The sequence below is a fragment of the Rousettus aegyptiacus genome, unplaced genomic scaffold (assembly GCF_014176215.1).
Source record: "Rousettus aegyptiacus isolate mRouAeg1 unplaced genomic scaffold, mRouAeg1.p scaffold_m13_p_12, whole genome shotgun sequence".
NCBI classification, from domain to species: domain Eukaryota; kingdom Metazoa; phylum Chordata; class Mammalia; order Chiroptera; family Pteropodidae; genus Rousettus; species Rousettus aegyptiacus.
Window position 1 is genome coordinate 24,083,913 of NW_023416287.1, and position 22,661 is coordinate 24,106,573.

At 44.6% G+C, this 22,661-nt stretch overlaps 1 protein-coding gene across 1 annotated transcript; it reads left to right on the plus strand.

Annotated features, from left to right (window-relative positions):
- Positions 1-5,147: 5,147 nt before the first annotated feature.
- Positions 5,148-10,590, plus strand: PRND (prion like protein doppel). The gene is made up of 2 exons (XM_016134947.2): positions 5,148-5,219; positions 7,196-10,590. The coding sequence occupies exon 2, from the start codon at positions 7,207-7,209 to the stop codon at positions 7,744-7,746; it is 540 nt and encodes a 179-aa protein (XP_015990433.2). The 5' UTR covers positions 5,148-5,219; positions 7,196-7,206; the 3' UTR covers positions 7,747-10,590.
- The last annotated feature ends 12,071 nt before the right edge of the window (positions 10,591-22,661 follow it).

A 22,661-nucleotide genomic window follows, 5' to 3' on the forward strand; every position in this document is an offset into this window, starting at 1 on the left:
TGCAGCCATCAATATCAACAAGTGATCTCACCCTGCATTTTCCAGTTTGGTTGGCTCTGGGACTTGACCACTACTTCCCACACTGACTGTGACCTGTCTCGATGGTGCTCCACTCTTTCTCCTGGCTGAAGGCATCAGAGACCCAGCCTCTGGCACGAATCCCTTCAGCTTTGCTATTTTCCATCACAATGGTAAATCCTTCATTAATGATTCTGGCAGGCCAATAATTAACATGTTAACACATGCCTGTGCAATCAAAGCAGCTTTTAGACTTTAGTTCACTTCCCTTTATAATATTTTAGGGGAAGAATTTGTATTAAAGTCCATGGTTCCAAAGCAATGTTTGATAAGCCCTATGAGTGGGAGGGGGAGGGGGCATGATAAGCCCAGATGTGAAAACTGATTCTCCCCATGAACCACCTCCCCCAAAGGTGCCCATTAAATAGACCATTCATTGTCTGAAATGGAGATCAGCTACGTGACATAGAAGGCTAAACTCTCTTCCCACTGAAGTCACTCAAGGCAGAGAAAGGCAGGGTTGGGATTAGAACCTGGGTCTCTGATTGGCGCTCACTCTCTTTGCAGCATCCCAGGACCTCCCCTGGAATGAAAGTCAGCATGGGTAATGAAGGTGTCACTGCCATGACACAGTAGCTGATCCCGCTCGCCTACTCCAGGGAACCTCACCCTAGGGGAGGCCTGCCTTCTTTTGGATGAGAAATCCACAGATCAAATGATCGAGCTAATTATACTTTTTCAAAAACATCCGAGACAATGAGAAAAGTGGTGGGAGGCTGAATGAGAACTTCAGCATGGTGGCCAAGTCTAGCATCTCTGCCCTTCTTAGGGTCTCCAGGGTGGAGTGTCTGCCCTGTCCCCTTTCCCAGTCCATTCCTTTCTGGATCACCTTAAAACACAGCCTTCAGCCTATTACCTGTGCTCTAAATCTTCAATGATTTTCTATTTTCTCACTTACAAACATCCTATTCCACATTCAGTGACATCCAAGATGAGTCCCTGGCTTCAGTGGTCCCTGATAAGCCACGAGGAGATGCCTCACTTCCCAATCTTAACTCACCTCCCTCCCACGCCTCCACACATATTCCATCCCACCTCCCTGCCTGAATCAACTCCCCACAGCCCAGTTCCCAACACCAGCTGGGGCTGAGCTGGGAAAGGCAGAGAACCGCAGAAGAAATGACCCTATGATGAGCGCATCTGCTTCTCCAGGTCTCACCCTGTGGGCTCATGGTACACTTCTAGACAACTGTGTGCCACGCAGTAGCAACCGCCTCTGTGACAGGTCTTCATCCACCATGCTGTCCTTGATTTATTTTTTTAAAACTAATTGTAAAACTGTTGTCTTTATCCCTGTTAAATTTTCTCTGCTGCCTTTATATATCCAGACCTGCTGTGATTTGCAGTATTGAGCCTGCCCTCTGGCACACAGCCTACCTTGGCAGCTTTGATTCATCAGCAGCTCTGACAACACTCTCCTCAACCAGGTCACCGACAAAGAAGGGATAAAGGGAAGCTAGATGCATCTAGAATTTATGCACTGGGCTAGATGATGGGAGCAAACAGGTGCAAATGAAACATGATCCCTCAACTTCTGCGAGCTCAAGGAGGTGCATGACTATTTGCCTATACACCAAGTGCTGTGGGACCCCCACGGAGAGACCCCTGATCATGCCTGGGAAGAGAAGAGTAGGCACATTACAGAGGACAGTGGCATTTAAGATTTGCACAAAGCAATAGTCAAAGTTTTCAGACTATAAAAGCTCAAGGTAGGCGTAGTCTATATGACCCAGCAAGGCTACCTCGCAGAGAGCACATCCAACAGAAAAGTGATCATACATCCACCAAAAGACACTTGCAAGAATGTTCACAGCAGCACTATTTATACCAGAAATCATCCAACTGTTCACAAACAGGGGAACAAAGACCTCAGTTGTAGAATAGTTTTATAATGGGATGAACAATCTACAACTACATACAGTGTGGAGGAATCTCACAGATGTATTCTGAAAAAGACAGAAGCAAAAGATTATATTCTGTATAACTCTATTTATATGAAGAACAAAAACAGGCAAAACTAATCTGTGGTGGAAGAAGTTTAGACAGTAGAAGGGAGGGGACGATGACGTGACAGGGACACCAGGAAGTTTGGGGGATGCTGTCATGTTTAGTTTCTTAATCTGGGTACAGGTTATGTAAGTGTGTTCAGTTTGTAAAGATACAGAGTGCTGTACACTGAAGATGTGTGTACCTTTCTGTGAGTACAGTAGACTTCAATAAAAAGAAAAAAAATTGAGTACGGTTGTTATACAGCTACACAGCTTTCTGAGTAGTTATTATTTCCCAAAACACATTTCAATTATTTCTCCACCATTAGGCAATGAGCTCTTTTATCTGCCTTATCCATCTCTATGCTCTACCTTCCTTGGCACAACATGATCCCAAGCACATAACAGACACACAATAAATCTTCAAGAAGCCAGGATATGATGGTTGATCTTCCCACATATGATCCCTTCTGGGTAGAGTTTGGCATTGTACCTTAACAGTCGTTGTATTTATTTATAAATGCTTTCCAAAGGTCCAAGCTCTAATCAAACTAGGAATTGGCATAATAATGACCCACTCATGCATTCTAGAAACTCAGCCTTTCCCTGTTGCTTTTTTGGTTAATCCACATTATTTCTTATTGTTCACATATATGAGAGAAATATATCATAATCCTTTTTATCATGGAGCACCTAGCCCTGTGGACTCAATCTCATTCTCCCTATTTTCACAGACGGTCAACATTAAATTATATTCCTAATAAAATCGTCAATGCCTGAAGACACAATTCACTGGGCCTTAGCCTCAGCTCATTTAAAGAGACTACTGTTCTTGTACTAATTCCTTGGTTGTTTGTTCATCTTTAGAGGCAGAGATTGGAGCAGTTCTGCACTCTCTGATCTGCTTAACAGTTTTCTTGCCCTGTTTGCAGCTTCTAGAGCTCCTCCCATCTTCTAAACATTTTCAGTCTTTCACACTCCTCTGTGCTTCTGAGAACAGCCTTTTGTTCCATGGCAAGAGGACTCTGCAGCCTCATCAGCACTATACCAACCTCCCACCACCCTCTGGACAAAGTCCTGCTCAGAAAGGGATAGAAAGAAAGGAACGGAGGGAGGGGGCCTGGAGGTGAGGGTCCTAGACAGAGACAAGCAGGATGATTAGCACACAAAGTTCAGAACAGGGCAATGGGCCCTCAGGGGCAGCACTGCCCTCCTGGATGGGTGACCTTGAGCCTATCTGGGTCCCATGATCTCACAATATGAAGGAGCTGGACTAGAAGATTCTGAGTTCTTTCCAGCTCTAACTATCCCAGATCCCAATTATGACTCTAAGCATCTATATAATGAACAAAATTGTACTAACATTTGTCTCTGGATAATGAAATATTAAGAGATCTTTTTTCTTTTTCTCCTCTTCTGCATTTTGCAAATAGTTTATATTACGTTTGCACTTCTAATGTGTTTGCATGTGTTCGCAAGACCAAAGTCTCTGATTCTAGATAAAAATAGTAAGGTTTTTTTTTTTTTAGAGGAAAATGAAATAAAATGTAAAAGTACAGACAGAAGAGAGAGAAAGGCACAACTGGAGGCTCCAAAACCAACCAGAGCATAGAAGCTCTGCAAGGGCAGCCTGAGCAGCGGGGTTTCCCACTTCCGGGACGAAGTCTTTGCAAGCTCTTCTGGCGCCATCTTCTGGTCGGCCCGGAAGTAACCGCTTAATTTGGTTTGCAAAAGGGCTTTGAAGCAACCTGAGGAACATTGCTGGAGTCACATTCAGGATGAAGATCACATTTTATTCACAGCAATTCTAGCTCCATACACACCTCTACAATTCACTTTTGATGTTGTGTTGCAGTAGTGATCGTAACAGGGACACCTGAACAAGTCTCTTCTGTATAAGGAGTGGTCACCCAGTAACTATGCACAGCCCCTTAAGCCAGGAGCGACTGATTTCTTTGGTTCCCCTCCTGGCTACACTGGGCACCATGTAGAGAGAGAGGCACTCTGAAGAAACTCACTCTCAGCCCCCACCATCTCTGAACGGTGTTGGTTCGTCTCCACCTGTCTTTCTCCCCTGGGTTTCCACTGATATTCAACTTGTTGAGCTTTGGACTAATTCAGTGGTTCGAGCTTTCCCAGATGACCCCAGTAGCCAAGTCCTCTGATTTGGCCTTCCGCGCACCATTAGCCCTGCTTTTCCCTCTACCCAATAGAAGCATAGCCCCTGTGAGTCCAAGCGGAGGGCACAGTGGTCTAGCTAGTTGAACACTTGTCGTCTTCCTGACCTGACATTTCCCACAAAGGATGCCTAGCTAAGGCCCCTTTGCTCTCTGAGGCTGGTCTTAAGGTACAGAACAGTGTGCATATCCAGCAAGACCTCTTTAAACCACCCTGTTGTAGATATTGATGAGAAAGCATTGTTCTTCTAAAACTTCTCATTTCAATTCTGAAGGGCACCTCTGGAAATACCAGTCTTAAAAATAGCTCTAACTAAATTCTTCAGACAGATGCATTCATCTATCTGTCCAGCTGTGATGCTGTGACATAACAAGAAATATATATTTGATCTTTGTCCCCAGTTTCTGACACAGAGCTTCTAAAATCTTGTAACATCCTGATGGGGTGAGAGAAGCATCTTTTGTTATAATATTTGGGTTTGTCCCCAGTTTCTGGCACAGAGGAGTTCAAAGAGCTTCCACTCATCCACATGTGGGGATGGTGGTGCACCCCAAACTCCATGGGGACTTCTGAACTTGGAACACTTCCAGATCTTGCCCTATGTACCTCTTCATCTGGCTATTCATTCGCATCTTTTATGATATCTTTTATAATAGTAATAGTAAGTAAATAAGTAAATAAATACATAAAATAAAATAAAAGGCAACTCTCAATTCTTGCTGAACTTTATTGAGATCACATGGTGTTTATTAGTAAAGAGTGATGAGAAGGTTGATTCTTCTCAAGACAAAGGAGCACCCAGCAATCCCTGATTGGTCCTGCCAGGAAGGGAAGGGCTGCCATATTTGGAGAGAAGCAGGTCTGCCACTCCCTATACAGCTTCTACATAGCTGGGCAGGCCTGACTGCCAAGAGGGTGTGCTGGAGGACAGTGCGGTCCGTGGCTGCAGAGGTTCGCTCCCAGAGAGAGCCCAAGGTAAGTGAGGAGGCAGGGTTTGTGCATGAATTCTATTTCTGTGATTGGGGTTGCTCATTTCCAATCAGACTGCAAACCATGCAGTGACTGCTTGACCCCATCTCCTGGGATGGGACCCAAATCAAGGGTGAGAACGTTTGAGCATCCTGGTGTTGCATGGCTATGTTTTGATGCTACGATAAAATGCTATTTTAGGATTGGCTGGTTGGGGTTTTCTCTTGCTTTTAAACCCTTGCCTAGAAAGGCAAATATATTTCTCAAGATCTCTATGCTTTTATTTAATTTGACACTCCTGTAAATGATGTTATTATTCTTAAGATTTCCCCTACTAAGGACTATGGGCTGATGACATGGGGTGTGGCCCCTGTTTAGGAGGTTAATGAATGTTTGCTTCATGCTTGGATCTCTGATCTCAGAAAGTAGCTCTGATCTCACTGTGATTAGGGGGCAGTGAGGTATGAGGTGATGAAAGCATGGGTACTCGGGCTGCTGCCAGGCGTGCTCATGCTCAACCTGGGGCAGAGACCAGGTGATGCCCGCACGTAAAGAAAGGTTAGCAGAGGCCTCTTTGCAGACATCCAGAGACTAGAAATACACTTAGGTTGCATGTTGCCTGTTTTTCTGCATAAGAACCAGTGTCTCACTAGGGTTGAACATTTTAACAGAGATACTGATAACTTTTAGGAATACTGCAGAGGATAATGGAGGTGTATTAGGGGCTAAGCACGCTAACTTCAGAAACTCCACCAGCTCTGGCACTTACGGACTTACAGTAAATCTTACCTAAGAGAGAGCCTAAGCATGCTCCACTGTATTAACTCTTCCTGTGTCCCTGAGCCACATGAACAAAGGTCCAGGTGCTGGAATGCCCTGAACAATTGACCTTGGGAGGTGGATTTTCACAATAACTATTGTAGTTTCAGGAGCCAGATATGACAAACTACCGGATTGGGGCTGGAGAGGAAGGATATTCTCTAATGTCATCAGCAGCCTTTCAGATGCCCTAGAGTAACTTTGACCCGGCACCGTCGGTGCTCCCCCGGGCCCTTCTGTCCTCCCCATCATCTCAGTTCATCTGAAATGCCTCCCCGGCCCTGCTCTTTGCTCAGCTTTGGGCCCATAGGGGCTGTCCTTTATGCCCAGTGCTTCAAAAGCACAAACTTGGAGCACCTTCCCCTCCTGCATCCCAGAAGGGCAGTGGGGCATGGTGAGTGAGCATGTGGGCATAGTGTCAGACGGAGCTGCATTCGAATCTGCCGCCCACTATTGTGCAGGCTTGCCAAATTACTTAGCTACTCTGAATCCCAGTATGGCTTTTATACAATGGGGCTAATGATGTACCTTCCCCATGTGAGAAGTAAGTTAGACAATGTCAGTGGCTGACACACAGTAAGTGTGTAATAAGAAGCTAGCCAGGGAAGGAGGATGGAGTCACATCTGTCCCCAGAGGTGAGATATGGAAGGATTACTCTTGGACATAGGGAAAAGCGTGATTCCCTTAACTATACTCCCATCTCCGTCTCTCATTACTTTAAAGGCTTTCAGGATCAGCAGCCAGTGACTTTCTTAGTGTGGATGGCAGAATATGCCCAAGACACTGCCAACTTAGAGCAATAGAGAATAAAAGGGGGAAATTAAAACTACAATCTATGCCCAGGAGCCTCTGATTCTAACTCTTCTATTGTTTATTCCTCTCAGGGATGCCTTGATTTAAAATACTGATAAGTGCCAATTGCAGCTTCTTATCTGAGAAAACCAGGATCACTGCCCTGAATGGATGTAATTCCAAGCAAAAGCAAGGAGCTCGGTATTGACTTAACCCCGTACGGCCCAAGCATGGGAAAACAATTAAACTTCTGAAAAAGTGTAAATAGGTCAAGGATGGACTCCTTGTTTAAAATCTATACACGGAGATGGGGGCCAGGAAAGACAGGGAACCCCACAGAAATTAACTGTCCGATTCTTTGCTATTGCAGATTCTGACACAATGAGGAAGCAACTGGGTGGATGCTGGTTGGCCATTGTCTGTGTCCTGCTCTTCAGCCAGCTCTCCACAGTCAAGGCGAGAGGCATAAAGCACAGAACCAAGTGGAACCGGAAGACCTTGCCGAGTACTTCCTCCCATGTGACGGAGTCCCAAAGGGCGGAGATGCGCCCCGGGGCCTTCATCAAGCAGGGGAGGAAGCTGGATATCGACTTCGGAGATGAAGGAAACAGATACTACGAGGCCCACTATTGGCAGTTCCCCGACGGGATCTACTACGACGCCTGCTCCAAGGCCAACGTGACCAAGGAGAAGTTTGTCACCAGCTGCATCAATGCTACCCAGGCTGTGAACCAGGAGGAGCTGTCCCAAGAGAAACAGGACAAGCTGCTTTACCAGCGGATCCTGTGGCAGCTGATCAGGGAGCTCTGCTCCATCAAGCACTGCGATTTTTGGTTGGAAAAGGGAGCAGGACTCCAGGTCACCATGGACGAGTCCCTGGTGCTCTGCCTGCTGGTTTTCATATGGCTCATCATGAAATAAGCTGCAAGCAGGCAGACAGCCACGAGGATGAACTGGCGAGCAAACCAGAGCAAGTTATCCCGGCTCTCTCCCCCAGCCCCACACCAATGCATGTTCTGAAGGTACCAAAGGGCAGTGATTCTTCAGCGCTTCGAAATAGTACTCCCAAGTCTCCACTCTGGTATTTGCTTGTGTTTGATAAATGTTCGCGTATCAGTCCCCTGCAGGCTCTACCGGAGGGCGTGTTCACCACTGACTGCATCCTCCACTCCCAGCGGAGTGTCTGGCACACCATATTATGCAATAAATGATAAAAGCACATGCCAGGGACGGTGCCAAGCACTTCACAATACTTCCAAACAACTCTTAGAGGTAGGTGTTGTTCCCATTGTATAGATGAGGAAACTAAGGCTCCGAGAGGTAAAAGCAGCTAGAAAGGGGCAGGGCCAGAATTCGACCCTGGCTTATCTAACTGCAGATTGTCTGCTCTGCATTTCCAGAGCTGTCTTGTGATCTCTGATGGTTCTCAAGGCCAAATCCAAACACATACCTCTAATTAAACTGTGAAAACTCCACTTTTGGAGAAATGAAAAGACCATGTATTTTGATGCCCTGTTACAGTGAGGTTTCATTTAATTCCTCTAATTAAACTAAAATATAAGAAAGAGATTAAACTAAAATAGAAATAAAACTAGACAATAGCCTAGAAATGATCTCGTGAGGGTATGTTGCCAAGCTGACTATCAAAGCAGAGTCGATCCACAGCAGAATGTTTATCACACAAAGAATTTTTCCAAAAGAAGAATACGTGTATGCTGTTCCCATCTCTGAAACAGTCCACGTATTTAAGAAAATGTTTTCAAAGACGTGCCTGTTTTCTAACGTTCCCCTAAAGCACTGTGCATGTTTTTAGGTACACGCATGAGAACATCTTTAAATATACTCCCTTTACACAGGGACTGCGCACAATCTCCAGTGGTATTTTTTCCACCAGTTTGGCAATGGGCCATTGTTTCTGTGAATCACTAAAAAAAAATAATAATTCCTCCTAGTCAAAGACATTGAAAAGAAACTGTGTCTTTAGAGAGACCTAATAAAGAATTCATTGAGGCCATAAGCAAGAGTAAGTACACCACTTTTTATCTGTTTATTATTAGTTAAAATATATATTACAAAATATGAATACAGCTTAAATAAAAATAATGACTCTAATGCTCTAAGACGCCCCCACAGGCCCTCGGGGGTATTCTCAGAAACCCCAGGAGTTGTTGAACCGTACTGGGAGATAACAGCTGCTGAATCTTATCAATTCTCTTTTCAAAAGGAGTCTGTAAGAGGAGAAAAAAAAAGTGCATGGTGAGACAATTTATCTTAAGTATTTTAAAACATGAATGTTGATAATGGTACCTCCCGTTCTGAGCCTCCTCTGTTATCAGCGTTCTTCTCAAGGATACATTTGAAAGGTTTTAACATAGAAGTAGGGTGGCGGACTTGGGGGTGGTGCAGCTCAGGGGAGCAGCCTGCCCTTGGGCTGTGGGGAGAAGCCCGCCCCACACTGAAACAACACACCAGGACCCACCCCCATTCCTTCTGGCAAGGAACATTGCTTCTCATGCTGCTCCACTGAGCTCACTTTTTACTTCCAGGGTCCTGTTGGATTCTAAGTCAGAGAGCAAAATTAAAGTACAGAACACATGGAGGTTATTTCTTATATGTCGATTTTTAATTTTTACTTTTTAAGTGATAACGATAGCAATAAAGACATAAAGAACACATACTTAGAGATTGATGTTGAAATTTCAGGTCCTGGCTCACCTGAGTTTAATTACAAGCACAACCGTGTAAGCAAAATGACCTCATTTCTGCTGTGAAAACACTCAGCCCATGATGTAGTGTATTTGCGGTAATTGCTGCCTTTTCTCATTTCGTTAATAGTTCCAGAAACCAGATTTAAGCGTGGTATGAAGTGAATTTGTACATGATGATTCAAATGCAAAATTTATTTATAGAGCTTTTTAAATTGAAAACATATGTGCTTAAATATTCTTGCTCATGTTTATGAAGTGTAAGGTCAAGTCAAGGTTTTCGGAGTCTGGTTTTTCACTTTAGCAAAAGGGTTGCCGATGCCTACTATGTCTAAGACATTGTAAGGAGCTTCTGAATTATTCTTGCTAGAGTCATTTTAAATGTGAATAATTTCACCAGCCATCACGTTCTTGTTCCTTTTGATTGTTGATTTTTAAAATAAGTTTATTGTAAAAACGACATTAAAATTACAACAGACATCCAAACAAAACATTGCCCACAGTCCCAGCATCTGATTAAGTCAGTGTTTTTATTTTCCCCTACAACCTCCCAGTCCTTGCCCATTTGCATATACAAATGTACATATTTACAGTAGTGATATAGGTGAGCATTTATATTCTAAATTTTCCCTTAACTTTGTTGTATACTTTTTTCATTTTTCCTATGACTTTTTGTTCTTGCTGCCCCCTCTACTTTCCCCAACCCAAACCTCTCCTTCCTGCCTGAGATGTAGCTTCTGCACTTTTATCATGCTCAGGTATATAAGGGAGAGTTTTTTGCTTGATTACTCCTTTTAAAAATACTATAATCATGCATATCACATTTATGTCTCTGCAATTTACCTCTCTAACACTGCATCATGAACCTCTCTCCAGTTCAATAGCTAGCTAGTTTGCTAAATCATCCCTTTACATTGCTGCATAATATTCCACAGTACAGATGGACCCTGATTGATTTAATATTTCCTTGTTGACGGACCTTCAGGTTGTTTCCAGTTTTTCATCACTGAAAACAATAAACATCCTTGTTCATACAGCCTTGCAATCTGTTACTTTTATTTCTGTCAAATAGATTTACATGGGTGGAATTTTGGGGACAGAACAGTGTGTAATTTAAGTTTTTCGCAACATAACTAGATTGCATTCACATAGGTGGAGCGATTCCCATTGCCACCTGCAGTGTATGGCATTAACTTGTAAGAATTTATATATCATTTACGTATGAGCAGCTGTCTTTTCTATAGGCACTGCTTGAGCATCTTCTCCCCTTGCAGATGACGCTCCTAAAGCTTCCTAACTAATCTCTGGCCATAAGGACCATTTAAAAATCCTAAAACTGTGAGCAATTCCCATTCTAAATCTGGTCCTTGGCCCAAAACATCTGGATTAGAAGCCTGCAAAAGGGTAGTAGTGTGTATGCAGGCTTCCTGCTCAGAGGGTGGTGTGTTTGCACACTCCCCAAAGCCAGGGGGGAATACATAGAGTAATGTTTGGTAAAATCACACATGCAAGTATTTGCCAGCGAGGATACATCTAGGTCATAAGGATAAAAGGAGCAGGAATCAAGCACACGGTTAAAGTAGCCCACAGTGCTCCTCCCCTCTTAGCTCAGGCAGACAACCAGCATCTCCCTGGAGTTTTTGCACCTCATCTTGCTTAGGATGTCCTTGGCGACATTCAGACACCCTACCCTCTGGTCCTAATGTGATGTGACCCACCCAGGTAGTGGCCACAAGTTTATCTTGAGCTGCCCACACTGTCTACCTCAAGCATTCCGATCATAAGTGCCTAACCTAAGGTGGTAGCCCATCGGGTTAGGGACTCCTAGCTCTACTTCATACCCATAGTTTGGTCACATCTTGCATCTCCACCTAATACCTTTTCTTCGCGTGCTGTATATGGCCGGACAAGGACATCCTCAGATGTCTGTGTGTTGCTGCATGGCACATTCTGGACTATGCCAGGATCTTAACTGAAATGCTGACAGCAGGGCCCATGTGCCCACGTGCACACAATGATAATGCCCTGGTAGACCACACATGCCAGGAGAGAGATAAAGAAGACACGCAGATGTGGCATCGTGACAAGATTTAGTTTCCCTAACTCAAAACTCAGACGTTGATCTGCTGAGGAGCAGACCTCTGGTGAACCTGGCTCATGCCAGCTGTTGTGTCCTTGCTCTCTCTGCCCCAAGGCCATGCCATCAGAGAAGCATGGGACCCGTTCTTCCCCTATCCTCACTGCTGGCAGAGGACCTGCTCACTTGGGCACCCATATTCCTCGGTGGAAGAAAAGGGAGCCAAACTCCCATGCCACTGGGAATGACATTCACCTGCAAAATGATAATGTCAAACATTCCTTATAAAGTGGGAATAAGACACTATGTCTCTGAGATATCTCTAAGCCCATCCCAGACCACTGAAAGCCTGTTTCCCTTGGCATATGGGAGCTATAGGGAAGGAATAAAATTCCCTCTACCCTTGTAAGTTCTTCCGGCTAATAATTAAATCTACATGAGACAGATTAATAAGAGAAAATAACCTCATTTAATTGCACGTGTACCTATGGGAACCCCATACACATGAGTCAGAGACTCCGCATACATGAGATGTTCAGAGACAGAAAGAAAAAATGAGGTATATCTGGCATTCTGAGCTAAGGATGAGTTAAGGTGCCTTAGGGCTTTGGAGAGGAGGAAAGTCATTGCAGGCCGATGAGAAGAGATATTCAGTAATTAGAAGTTTGCTCCATTCTATATGTAAGTCATAAAAAGATATTTCAGGTGGCAATTTTTATTGTAGGCAGGGTCTCAAATTTATATTCTTTAAGGGAGAGGTAAAAATTTCTTGTGAGCCTGCAGGGGCTCTATGGCCTTCACCTCAAAATAATCCACATGCTGAAGTAGCACATCTTGGGGAAGCCTGGTCAGAGCCTTTATCTGGGTTCATGGGAAGCCTCAGAATGAAGTAGATTCCACGCATTGACACCACCCTTTCTAAAGGGGCCTTCCTGGTGGCTGCACCCAGCCCAGAGCTGACCCCCCCAAAAAGAACTTAACCTCCAATACTTAAGTGTTGCTGCATCCCCAAGATGCTTCTCTCTATACAGTTCTGAACTTCTTATCTTCAATAGCCCACCTATCCAGTCTCTCTGGGGGATTTCCAGATCTTATTTTAATGCAAATCTTTTTGTGGGAAAGCATTGCCTTCTTAAACAATACGAATTGTTTTTAACTCCAGCATGCTTGGCAACAAACTATGAAAGGAAATTGGCAGAGGACCAGAGAGGAACTAAAGAAAGATGGAAATAGATAGCTGGTCTCCCCAAGTGGAGGGAGGTAGGCGAGGGTGGGAAGGTATGGGAGAGGAGTGTGCAGGAGACCATCTGTGGAGAGAATTACATACTCAGGCTCATCAGAGGTGACCTCGGCATCCAACAGGGTGGAGTGATATGCCCCCAGGACTCTGAGGTCAAGAAATGACATAAAATAGAGAGATCTTCAAGGACTAAGCAGAGGAAAGGGCTCAGGGTAGCGTCTTGGCTAGGTGAGATCCACATCAGTTGTGTTGTACTTGAATTTCCAAATCCACAGTTAAGATTTCTAATTTCTTTAACTAGCTGTTTTGACTAAGGGCTACTTAGCAATCAAGAACAAAATAAAGGAGCTTGTGGCATCTGTGATATTGTGACTTATAAAAAATGCATATTTGGTCATTCCTCATGCATGGTTCCTGCATCGCAGCTCTAGAAACCTTTGGAATTTCCTGAGCAATAAGAGCAATGTGAGTATCTTTTATTATAATATTTGGTGTCATGTCCTCAGTTCCTGAAATCATTTCAGAGGCATTAAGGTGACGTGAGTGTCTTCTCGTTCATAACAATCTCTTTTTCACCACTACTGGGTTTATTTTAATGAAATGACTTTTGGAAAGCACCTAAGGGTGGGAGCCGGTGGCCAGGGAACCACCATGAATAGAGGGGTGAGACTTTCTGTCTCACCCTCTCATTACCAGAGAGTGAAGAGGGTCTGGGGTTTGCATAAACCATCAGTGGCCAATGATGCCTACACAATGAAGCTTCCGTAAAAACCCAAAAGGATGGAGTTTAGAGAGCTTCTGGTTGGTTAACAGGTGAATACTTGGGGAGAGTGGTACCCTCAGAGAGAGCACAGAAGCCCCACACATTGCAGTATGCATCTCCTCTGGCTATTCCTGAGTTATATCCTTTTTATAATAAACCAATCGTCTAGTAAGTAAAATGTTTCTCTGAGTTTTGTGAGCTACTCTAGGAGAGTAATGGAGCCCAAGAAGCAGGTCATTGAAACCTCAGATCTATAGCCGCCTTGGACTTGGGATTGGTGTCTGAGGCAGGATGGGGCGGGGAGTCTTGTAAGGCTGAACTTTTAACCTGTAGAATGTGATGTTATCTCCAGGTAGTGTCAGAATTAAACTGAATTATAGAGCACCCTGCTGGTGTCAGAGAATTACGTGGATGTGTGGGGAGAACCCCCCGTGCACATCAGAATTGGGTCCAGAAACATTCTAAATCCCTTAAATGTCATTTTTTTCCCCCTGTGCCTAAGCCAAACTCTGTCACCACCTCTGCTCCCCTGGGGGGAAAAATACAGGGGAGCAGGAGGCAAAGCATTGGTGCATTTTCCTTAGCTTTTACCCTACTTGGCAAAACCAAAGAGGGGCGCCCTTCTACCCAAAGTTAAAGGCCTTTTTTGGTGTTCATTGACACAAGAACAGATTCTAAAAAGTTCCTCCTAGAATTTCAAATTTTGCATGGTCTGGAAACTTGATCCCTTCCAACTGGGGCTGCTCACCTGCACAGATGGACACTTCCAGAAATCCAGCTGCCAGACTCTTAATCCGGACAGGACCTGAAGCCTTTCTGCTTCTGCAACTATAGCTCAAGGCCGTTGGTCCCCTTTCCTGGCAGATGGCTTTCCTTAAAATTACAGGTCATTTTTTCTCTGGCAAATATCTCAGCTCCTAACTTGTGTTCAACATTGTAGCTAATGTCCTCCTTTGCCTCGTCTTGGGCATTTTGTGGATTCATCCATGTCTTCATTCAACAAACATTTATTGAGTTTCTACCTGTGTCGGTGTACTCTGTGCTGGAGCTATAATGGTGGGCAAGAAGGGCAATGTGCTTCCTGTTTTAAAGCATTTCCACTCTGGTGGCGCAGGTATGTGCACGAATATCAGAGGTGAGCTCACGTACCAGCTCTCCGGGTAGACTGAGTGAGCTTGGAGTAGCCTTGTGTTGCTTCATTTGACAATTTTAGAGATGCAAATAGTGACTTGGTATTCGGTGCCCAGCTCTTAGTTTATAAAAGTGATTGCATCATGACACAAAGAGGTCAATGCCGTTGAAAGAAAAGGTCAATGTTACTCCCAGTTCCCCTAAAAACAAGAGGCGCAGCAGGTGGTGCAGGGACACAGGAAAAACCCCACACAGGACAGGACAGGACAGGACAGGAAGCAGCGAGGAGAGAGCCCAGGCCAGAAGTCTTTACTAGGATTTCCACAGGGAAGGCAAAGCAGGGTAGAATAGACAGTTCAGGATTGGCCACTTAGAGTAAATTCAGTAGGCTTTGGGCTACAGTGGCGGTCTCTAATTTTCTGGTGCCTGGCCCTTTAAAGTAGAGGAATAGTGACTCCTGGGGTGCACAGGCCAGATAAAGAATTGGGGCTCTGGAACTGGTTATTTTGTATATCAGAAACATGCTCCCCACTGAGCCTTTTGCTCTCTCTAAATATTGGCTGGCCCTGGGATGGTCTTTCTCCAGCCAGAAAGGTTTTTTTTTTTTTTTTTTTTAAGAGGTCAAAACATTATAATATACAGAAAATAAGAAACATGATTAATACACCTGGCCAATTTCCAGTTACCAGCATAAATAACACGGCTGACTATAGAGCTGGAAGCTATGTACACTATCCTCTCTTGGGAGCCTGTGAAGGCTCCAGCACAACTAAGTTAACTGTTTACTTTGTAAGCTTTATACATATTCTTTATTCTACGGTCAATTTTTATAGCCCTCTCAAATCAGAGCTGAAGTCATGTCAAGTCGGGGACCGTGGATGGATTGAAGATTGCTCTCCAGAGCTCTCACTCCACGTGCAGAGACCCAGCAGTACGTGGTCCCGGGGAAGACTCAAGGACAAAGCAGAAGAGAGATGTCATCTGGGGATGCTTGCTGGCATTCAAGATAGCTTAGAGTAAATCTTCACTGGCTTTCTATTACATGCTGGATGGTCCACCGTGCTCTGTAGCTACCACCATGGATGAGTCACCACCTCTGCCTGCAAGCTTGCAGCGTGATGGGGAAGACGTGGGTAACAGCCATGCAGTGTGGGAAGGCGCTGTGCTAGCCATGGGTGCTGCCAAGAAATGTTTTCCGGAGAAGGAAAGTACGAAAGGATGAATGGGGGTACCCAGGTGGAGAAGATAGGAAAAGGGCAGTATCACTTAAAAAAAAAAAAAAGACCCAGGTACAGTCCAGGAGCTGCAAGTGGTTCAGCCCAGCGGGCACATGGGGGTGTGTGGAGGAGATGAGGCTAGAGACCTAAAGGGGCAAGACCAGCAACGATCTCTTGTTCTCCTGGTCCTGTGTCCTGTCAGGCAGAATTTCTCAAGGGTTAATGGCACGCGAATTCCCTGGGGATCTTGGTAAAATGCAGATTCTGCTTAAGCAGGTTCAGGGCAGCCTGAGATTCTGCAGTTCTAACAGGGTAAGGCTGATGCTGCTGGCCCACGGACCATACTTTGAGGATTCAGGGTGTGGGTAAAAGGGGAGCACTGAAGGGAGGGATTACTGGGTGTCTTAAAATAACTTTTTATATTTCCGTCAGTGCCATAGCAACATTTTATAAGTGGTTCAAAGTAATCTGGGATGAAGGTCTTTGCCTTCCCACTCACACGAAAGCCCAAGTACTCCAGAGTTTACCTGCACCGTAAAAAAGGCAAAGTACAAAATTGTTCAAAAGAAATATGGCAGGTTTGTGAGAACATCTTTCAGTTGTATTGGAAATAATCCAGGTTGTAAACACTTCTGATTCTTCAAGAAAGCAGAATAAATTGATCCTTATGGTCTGTCTTGGATCTATTGTTCTTTGTTTCTGAAGGTCCTCCAGATCAATTCGAAATCCCTTAAGGGCATTTCACCATGCACAGAAAGTCAGGGCACTTCAACAAAACACATGTAATCCTATATAAACAGAATTGCTTCATTCTCCAAGCTCGCCTTCCATAATTCCCAACACGTCTTACAGTCCCACCGTCTTGCCAAATCCTCTTAAGCCTTTCTCCACTCCCTGCAGAATTCCTACCCACATTTCAGGACTAGCTCAGACATGACCTCCAGGAGAACTGTCTTAAGATTCTTGGTAAGATCTAGCGTCCTCATCACTTTGGAACATAATTATTTGTTTACACGTATATATCCCATAGTGGCCTGTGCATACCTCCAAACCTAATGATGTGTTTTGCTCACGTTCTGTTCCTCTACTCAGCAGCTGCTCCAATCTTTCCAGACTATCGCAGGGACTAGACCCTCGGAATGGGATCCTCAATGCTTTTCTGCCTGTCTAACTCCCAAATTCCACTCTCTTTTCTTCCGCTAAGATGCTATCCCTTTGTCTTGGAAGCACCAGAACTTGCTCTAGCATTGCTGTTTCTCCCCTGCTGTTTGAATCCACTTCTCAGGGCTGGCCTTCGATGATGGGAGAGTCCTGGACAGATAGGATTGCCTCTGGTGGACCACTTGCTTTGAGGAGCCGCCTGACTCCCAAAAGCCGCAATAAGGCATCCTATTAGATCTTCTTAGGAGACACGGGAAGAGTCGATGTTCCAGCACCAGCCAGCAGGAGGCAGTGCAGAAACACAAACTGGGTCCTTTCCCCCAAGTTTCATCTCCCCTGACCCCGTCTCTCTCTGACTCTTAAGAAGATGGCTTGAGCCATTCCTTAGGGCCTCTGTCCAGCTGGATTCTTCTCTTACCCTTAATTTCTATTAAATTAGAAAATCCTAATTTACTTTCTGGATTGTTTGGAAAGGCAGAAAGCTCTGCCAGTCCCTTCTGGATATTTGAATCAAATAATCAAATGTGGGCCAGATATTGAGTTTTCTTTCCCTGATACAGGATCTGAGTCAGCAAGTTTTTTTGTTGTTGTTTTTTTGTTTTTTTGTTTTGTTTTTTTTTGCCTATCACACAAAAGTAGGAACACTGAATATTTTAAGCTGATAAGACATATATAATACTTTTTTCATTTTGATCGAGGTACAATTCTCATATAAAAGTATAAGATATTTAGTATGCATATTTATTGTGAAAGAATGCCGCTTATCTAGTTAATTAGCACATCCATCATCTCATGTTTATCTTTTTTTAGTGAGAACATTTAAGTTCTACTCTCTTAGAAAATTTCAATTATATAATACAGTGTTATCAACTACAGTCCCCGTGATTTACATTAGCTCCTCATAACTTATTCATCTGTTATCTGAAAGTTTGTCCCCTTTACTGACCTCTCCCTATTTCACCCACCTCCGGCCACAGAAACTGGTGGGTTTCTAATCCTTTCTGATGCCTTGAATTCTAGAAAGTACTTCTTAGTATCCTACTGAAATGTTTGGATGTGTCTTTTAAATATGATTTTGACTGTACCATAGATTTCTTTCTCTGATGAAGGAAAAGAATTATCTAAGGTTGAGAAATAGTCAAATCCTCCATGTTTAATCATCTGCACCACAGTGCAAGTTTCTTAAGAAATCCTATTATTGAACCCGCAGGATTTAAAATCATGTTCTTCTGGCTCTAAAGTCGTAACTTCGAGCTGTTCTGTGTGTTGCTGAGATCATGGAAGCAAGCCACTCCAAAGCATGCGCATGTTCATTATTGCTTCGTCAGTTCCCTGAAGAAATAATTCTAGCTCATCCTTGATTTCAAAAACATATGTGAGCCCTCTATTGAGTGCTTGTTACGTGCCAGGTGCTGGGGCAGGAAGTCACCTGTCGCTTCTTTAACCCTCACAACCCTATCAGGCCAGCACTATAATTATCCCTGTATTACAGAAGGGGAGGCTGAGGCTAAGGGACTAGTCACGATTGCTAGTTCACAGGGGACCCAGGCAGTTAGTCTGGCTTCAAAAGCCACACTTTAACCTCCACATCTTGTTGCCGCTTTTCAATAAATTTTAGTGTTTTTGTAATTTTAATCAACAATGTTGGAAGGTCATATCTTGCTGCTGGGGCCTTCAGCTGAAGGTCATGGTCCTTAGGTAGGGGCAGGGAGGACAGGGGTGGGCTCACCTGGCTCTGCATTGTCATACTTCTCACCCGAAGCAAGACTACATGTAGATGGCTTTCCTGGTCCCAGGTGCCCCGCCAAGGGTTTGGAAAGCCTCGGGTCTGCAATCATGTTTTCTGCTTATGGGTCGTGTAACCAGTCCCACTCCCTGGCTTGGTCCCCTAGTTTCCCTCTCAGTTTCTATTTTCTATATCTTCTTGGAGAAGAGAACCTCCCAGGCACCTCCTTCTCTCATTTAACCATTTCGGGTTCACACGAGACAGCCCAGCCTGGCTGAGGGGTGGAATGGGCAGTCTTGCCGAGAAGGGCTTGCTGCAGGTCAAAAGGAGGCTCCTGCCTTCTTGGGGCATCTTCCTCAGACACTGAATGAGCAGGTGGAGCTGGAGCTGCCAGAAGTGGCTCATCCAGATGTGCACGCAACATGGATTCTCCCTCTGCCTGCTACAGAAAGCCCAACTGAGCCTGAAGATCCTGAAGACTTCAGTTCCAGTCCTAAGTAGAGAAAGGAGCGTCAGGTCCACCAAAAGACACAGAAATGTGCACAACACTTCCGTTCTTAACAACCACGAACTGGAAACAACTCGAGCAGACTAAGGAGGAAGCCTCTGTGGTGGCCTCCAGGCTGGGCTGAGGACATATGGCCAGAAACCTTAGAAAAGTCCACAGATACATGTAAGAGAAAAGCAACACTTGGCTTGCCTTAAGCTCTGTCCTCTTGTTTTGATGGATGAGGAGCCAGAAACTGAGAAAGTCAAATTCATTGACTTCTCTCCCTTTTTTAAGCACACAGTCTGTCTCCTTACAGTTCTGGGGTGCAGGGGAACCTCGCCCCCCACCACCCCCACCCGCCCATAGCACTTTCGACAGGCAACATTCCATGAGGAATAAGCAGAACAGCTTCAGCAAAAAAATTAGCAGGTGAGGATGAAGATGATCTAGAGGAAGCCAACCCCCAGGCTCTCCTGAGTGCCATGATGCTCCATTGTTCTCTGAGAGTCTCAGAGATGTCCAGGGAATAGTGTGGGCCAGCCGAAGGAAGCTTTGGCTCCGGGTTTTGTCATTTCTTCCTGCTGGTGGGAAGAATGGAAGCTGGCAGGAAGGAAAACCGATTGAACAAAGAACCAGAGGAAAGCCAGAGGTTCCCTGGGGAGAAGTTACAGCTGGCTCTATGTCTTGGGGTGGGGGCGACCTGGGTGAGAACAAGCCACTGCCTGGGACATGCCTAAAAGCCCCAAAGCCCCATGCAGTCACCTCCAAACCAGACTGTGACCCCAGAATTTGACTTTCCAGATCTCAAAAGAGACTTAAAACAGAGTTTTAAAACTTAAGCTTTTCCACATATTATACACACACACACACACACACACACACACACACACACACACACACACGTTAACATTATCAGTCGAGAAAGAGTTTTCTCAGATGAATCAGCCACCATCCAGAGATGGGAACATAGGTGAGATTGTAAGCTGGGGTTGGGGATGAGTAGACAAGGATCCTAGAAGATTTATGCCACAGATGATATGTGAGGTGCTCATGGACCTTGAGCATCTAGGTATCCAGGCCATGGTGCCCCCACAGGGGGCAGCCCTCAGATCAGAATGAGGGACCTCTGAAAGCCTTGCAAAGACAAACTCCAACATCATTTTCCTGTGGGTCCTAGCCAACACAGAGACTGTGCCAAATCCTAGGTCACTCTGCTTTTCTTATCAATTGTGTGTGCCCTTGAGCAAGTAACCAATCCTCACGGATTCTCCATTTCCTCACCTGTAAAGTGGGGATAATGACTTACCTCACGGGATTGCATAAAAATGTCCAGTGCTTATGGCAGTGCTTAGAACATAGGATGTGCTCAACAAATATTAGTTACTATATGGCTGGTATTACTTCTGCCCTCTCATTCAAATGCCACATACGTATCCATCATCTACCTTCCTTTCTCCCCTCTGGATTCCCAGGAATGGTTTTCTTTTACAGGGAAAGGGGAATTTTTAGCAGATGGTAATTTCCCCCCATCATTCTCCAAACCATGAGTCTTGGTCCTATAATGTCTACTCTAAAATGCATTATTAATCCACTCACTTCTCGGCACCGCTGCTGTCATCCCCTGGTCCAGGCTGCCATCGTCTCATCTAGATGCCTACGACAGGCTCCTAAGTGGTATTCCTGCTGCTGTTCACACAGAACAAGGATGGTCTATTAAAAATCTATACTCTCTCTCAATCTCTCCCTCTCTCTCTCTCTCTCTCTCTCTCTCTCTCTCTCTCTCTCTCTCTCTGTCTCCTTAAAATCTTTTAAAAGCTTCCCATTGTACCAAGAATAAAATCCAAACTCCTTATACTAGCCTTGAAAGCTCTGGGTGTTTCAGCCACCCAAGTCTTCTGTCAGCTCCTGAAACACAAGTTCTTTCCAGGCTCAAGACTTTCATCTATTTTGACTCCTCTCCGTTCATCATGTGGAAAACTCCTTCCCAACTTTCAGGTTTCAGCCTACATGTCAGCTCCTCATCAGACCCTTCCAGACCATTCTGCCTAAAGTAGCTTCCTTCTGCTCCATCTTTATCTATCTCAGCTTCTTGTTCTCTTCAAAGCACTTGGATCAGTCAGTTATTGCTATGTAACAAAATACCTCAAAACTCCATGGTTTAAAACCACAGTCTTGTATTATCATTCGCAGTTGCAGATTGGCTGGGGTTCGCCTGATCCAAGTCGGGCTCAGCCAGGCCGTCATGCTGCTCACTGGAAGGCTGTGGACCAGTTAGGAGCAGCTCTGCCTCACATGTCTCACAGCCCCCCACTAGGACCAGACTGGGTATGTTTTCTCATGACAATAGCAGAGGAGCAACAGAACCAGCAGAAACGTGTGAGATCTCTTAAGACCTAGGCTCAAAACTTGCACACTGTCACTTCAATCCACATTCCACTGACCAAAGCAAGTCTTATGATCAAGCCCAACATCAAGGATGGGGAACCGTCCTCCAGCCATAATGAGGCAAGGCAGGCATGTGGATCCAAGGAGGGATGAAGAATCAGGGCAGTAATTCGACTGCCACAATTTGTGATTTGTGAGTAATATATTTATTCTTCCCTCTCCACTAGAAAGTAAGCTCTGAGCAAGCAGAGGACTTGTCTGTCTTATGTAGCTTTATCTGGTATCCCTGGAACCTAGAACAGTGTCAGATATGTGACAGATGTTCAACTAGTTCCTTATAATACATTTGAATGAACTTTTGAACCAGAAGTCCTTGGAGAATTCAAGCACTTGTTCTATAAAACCATCATGACAATTGGATTTTCAAAAATGGCTTTTGTTAGAGATTGACTAGGACACAGACAAACTTTTACTTAACCATAAAGTTTTTTAAAAAGAAAACAGAAAAAGAAAAGAAAACAATGGAGTCTTTTATTAATCATGTGCGACTTCACACTTGTTGGTTAACAATTGCTTTGGATGTAGCCAGAGAATTACGACAGCCACCCTGTGGGCAGAAAAACCCATGAAAGTGGCCTCTGATGAGGACAAAGACCATGCAGGGTATTCCCTCCCTGGACATGGCAGAACTGATAACCTTTAGAGCAGGACCCTACCCTGACCTCTGCTGTTTCAAACCTGTTTATCCTTTAGAAAAGGGAATGAGAGTGGGGCAAAGGTAGCCAGAGGGTAAATTACAAAAGCTGGTGGTCCTCCCCTTGCACCTCCAAGGAGAATGGGGCCAAGAAGAGGTTAGCTATCATGGAAAGCATTTAGGAACATGTGAAAATCAGCAAGGAGCCTTTGCAGTGAAGAGGCCCAGCCTAGCCAGTGCCCACACC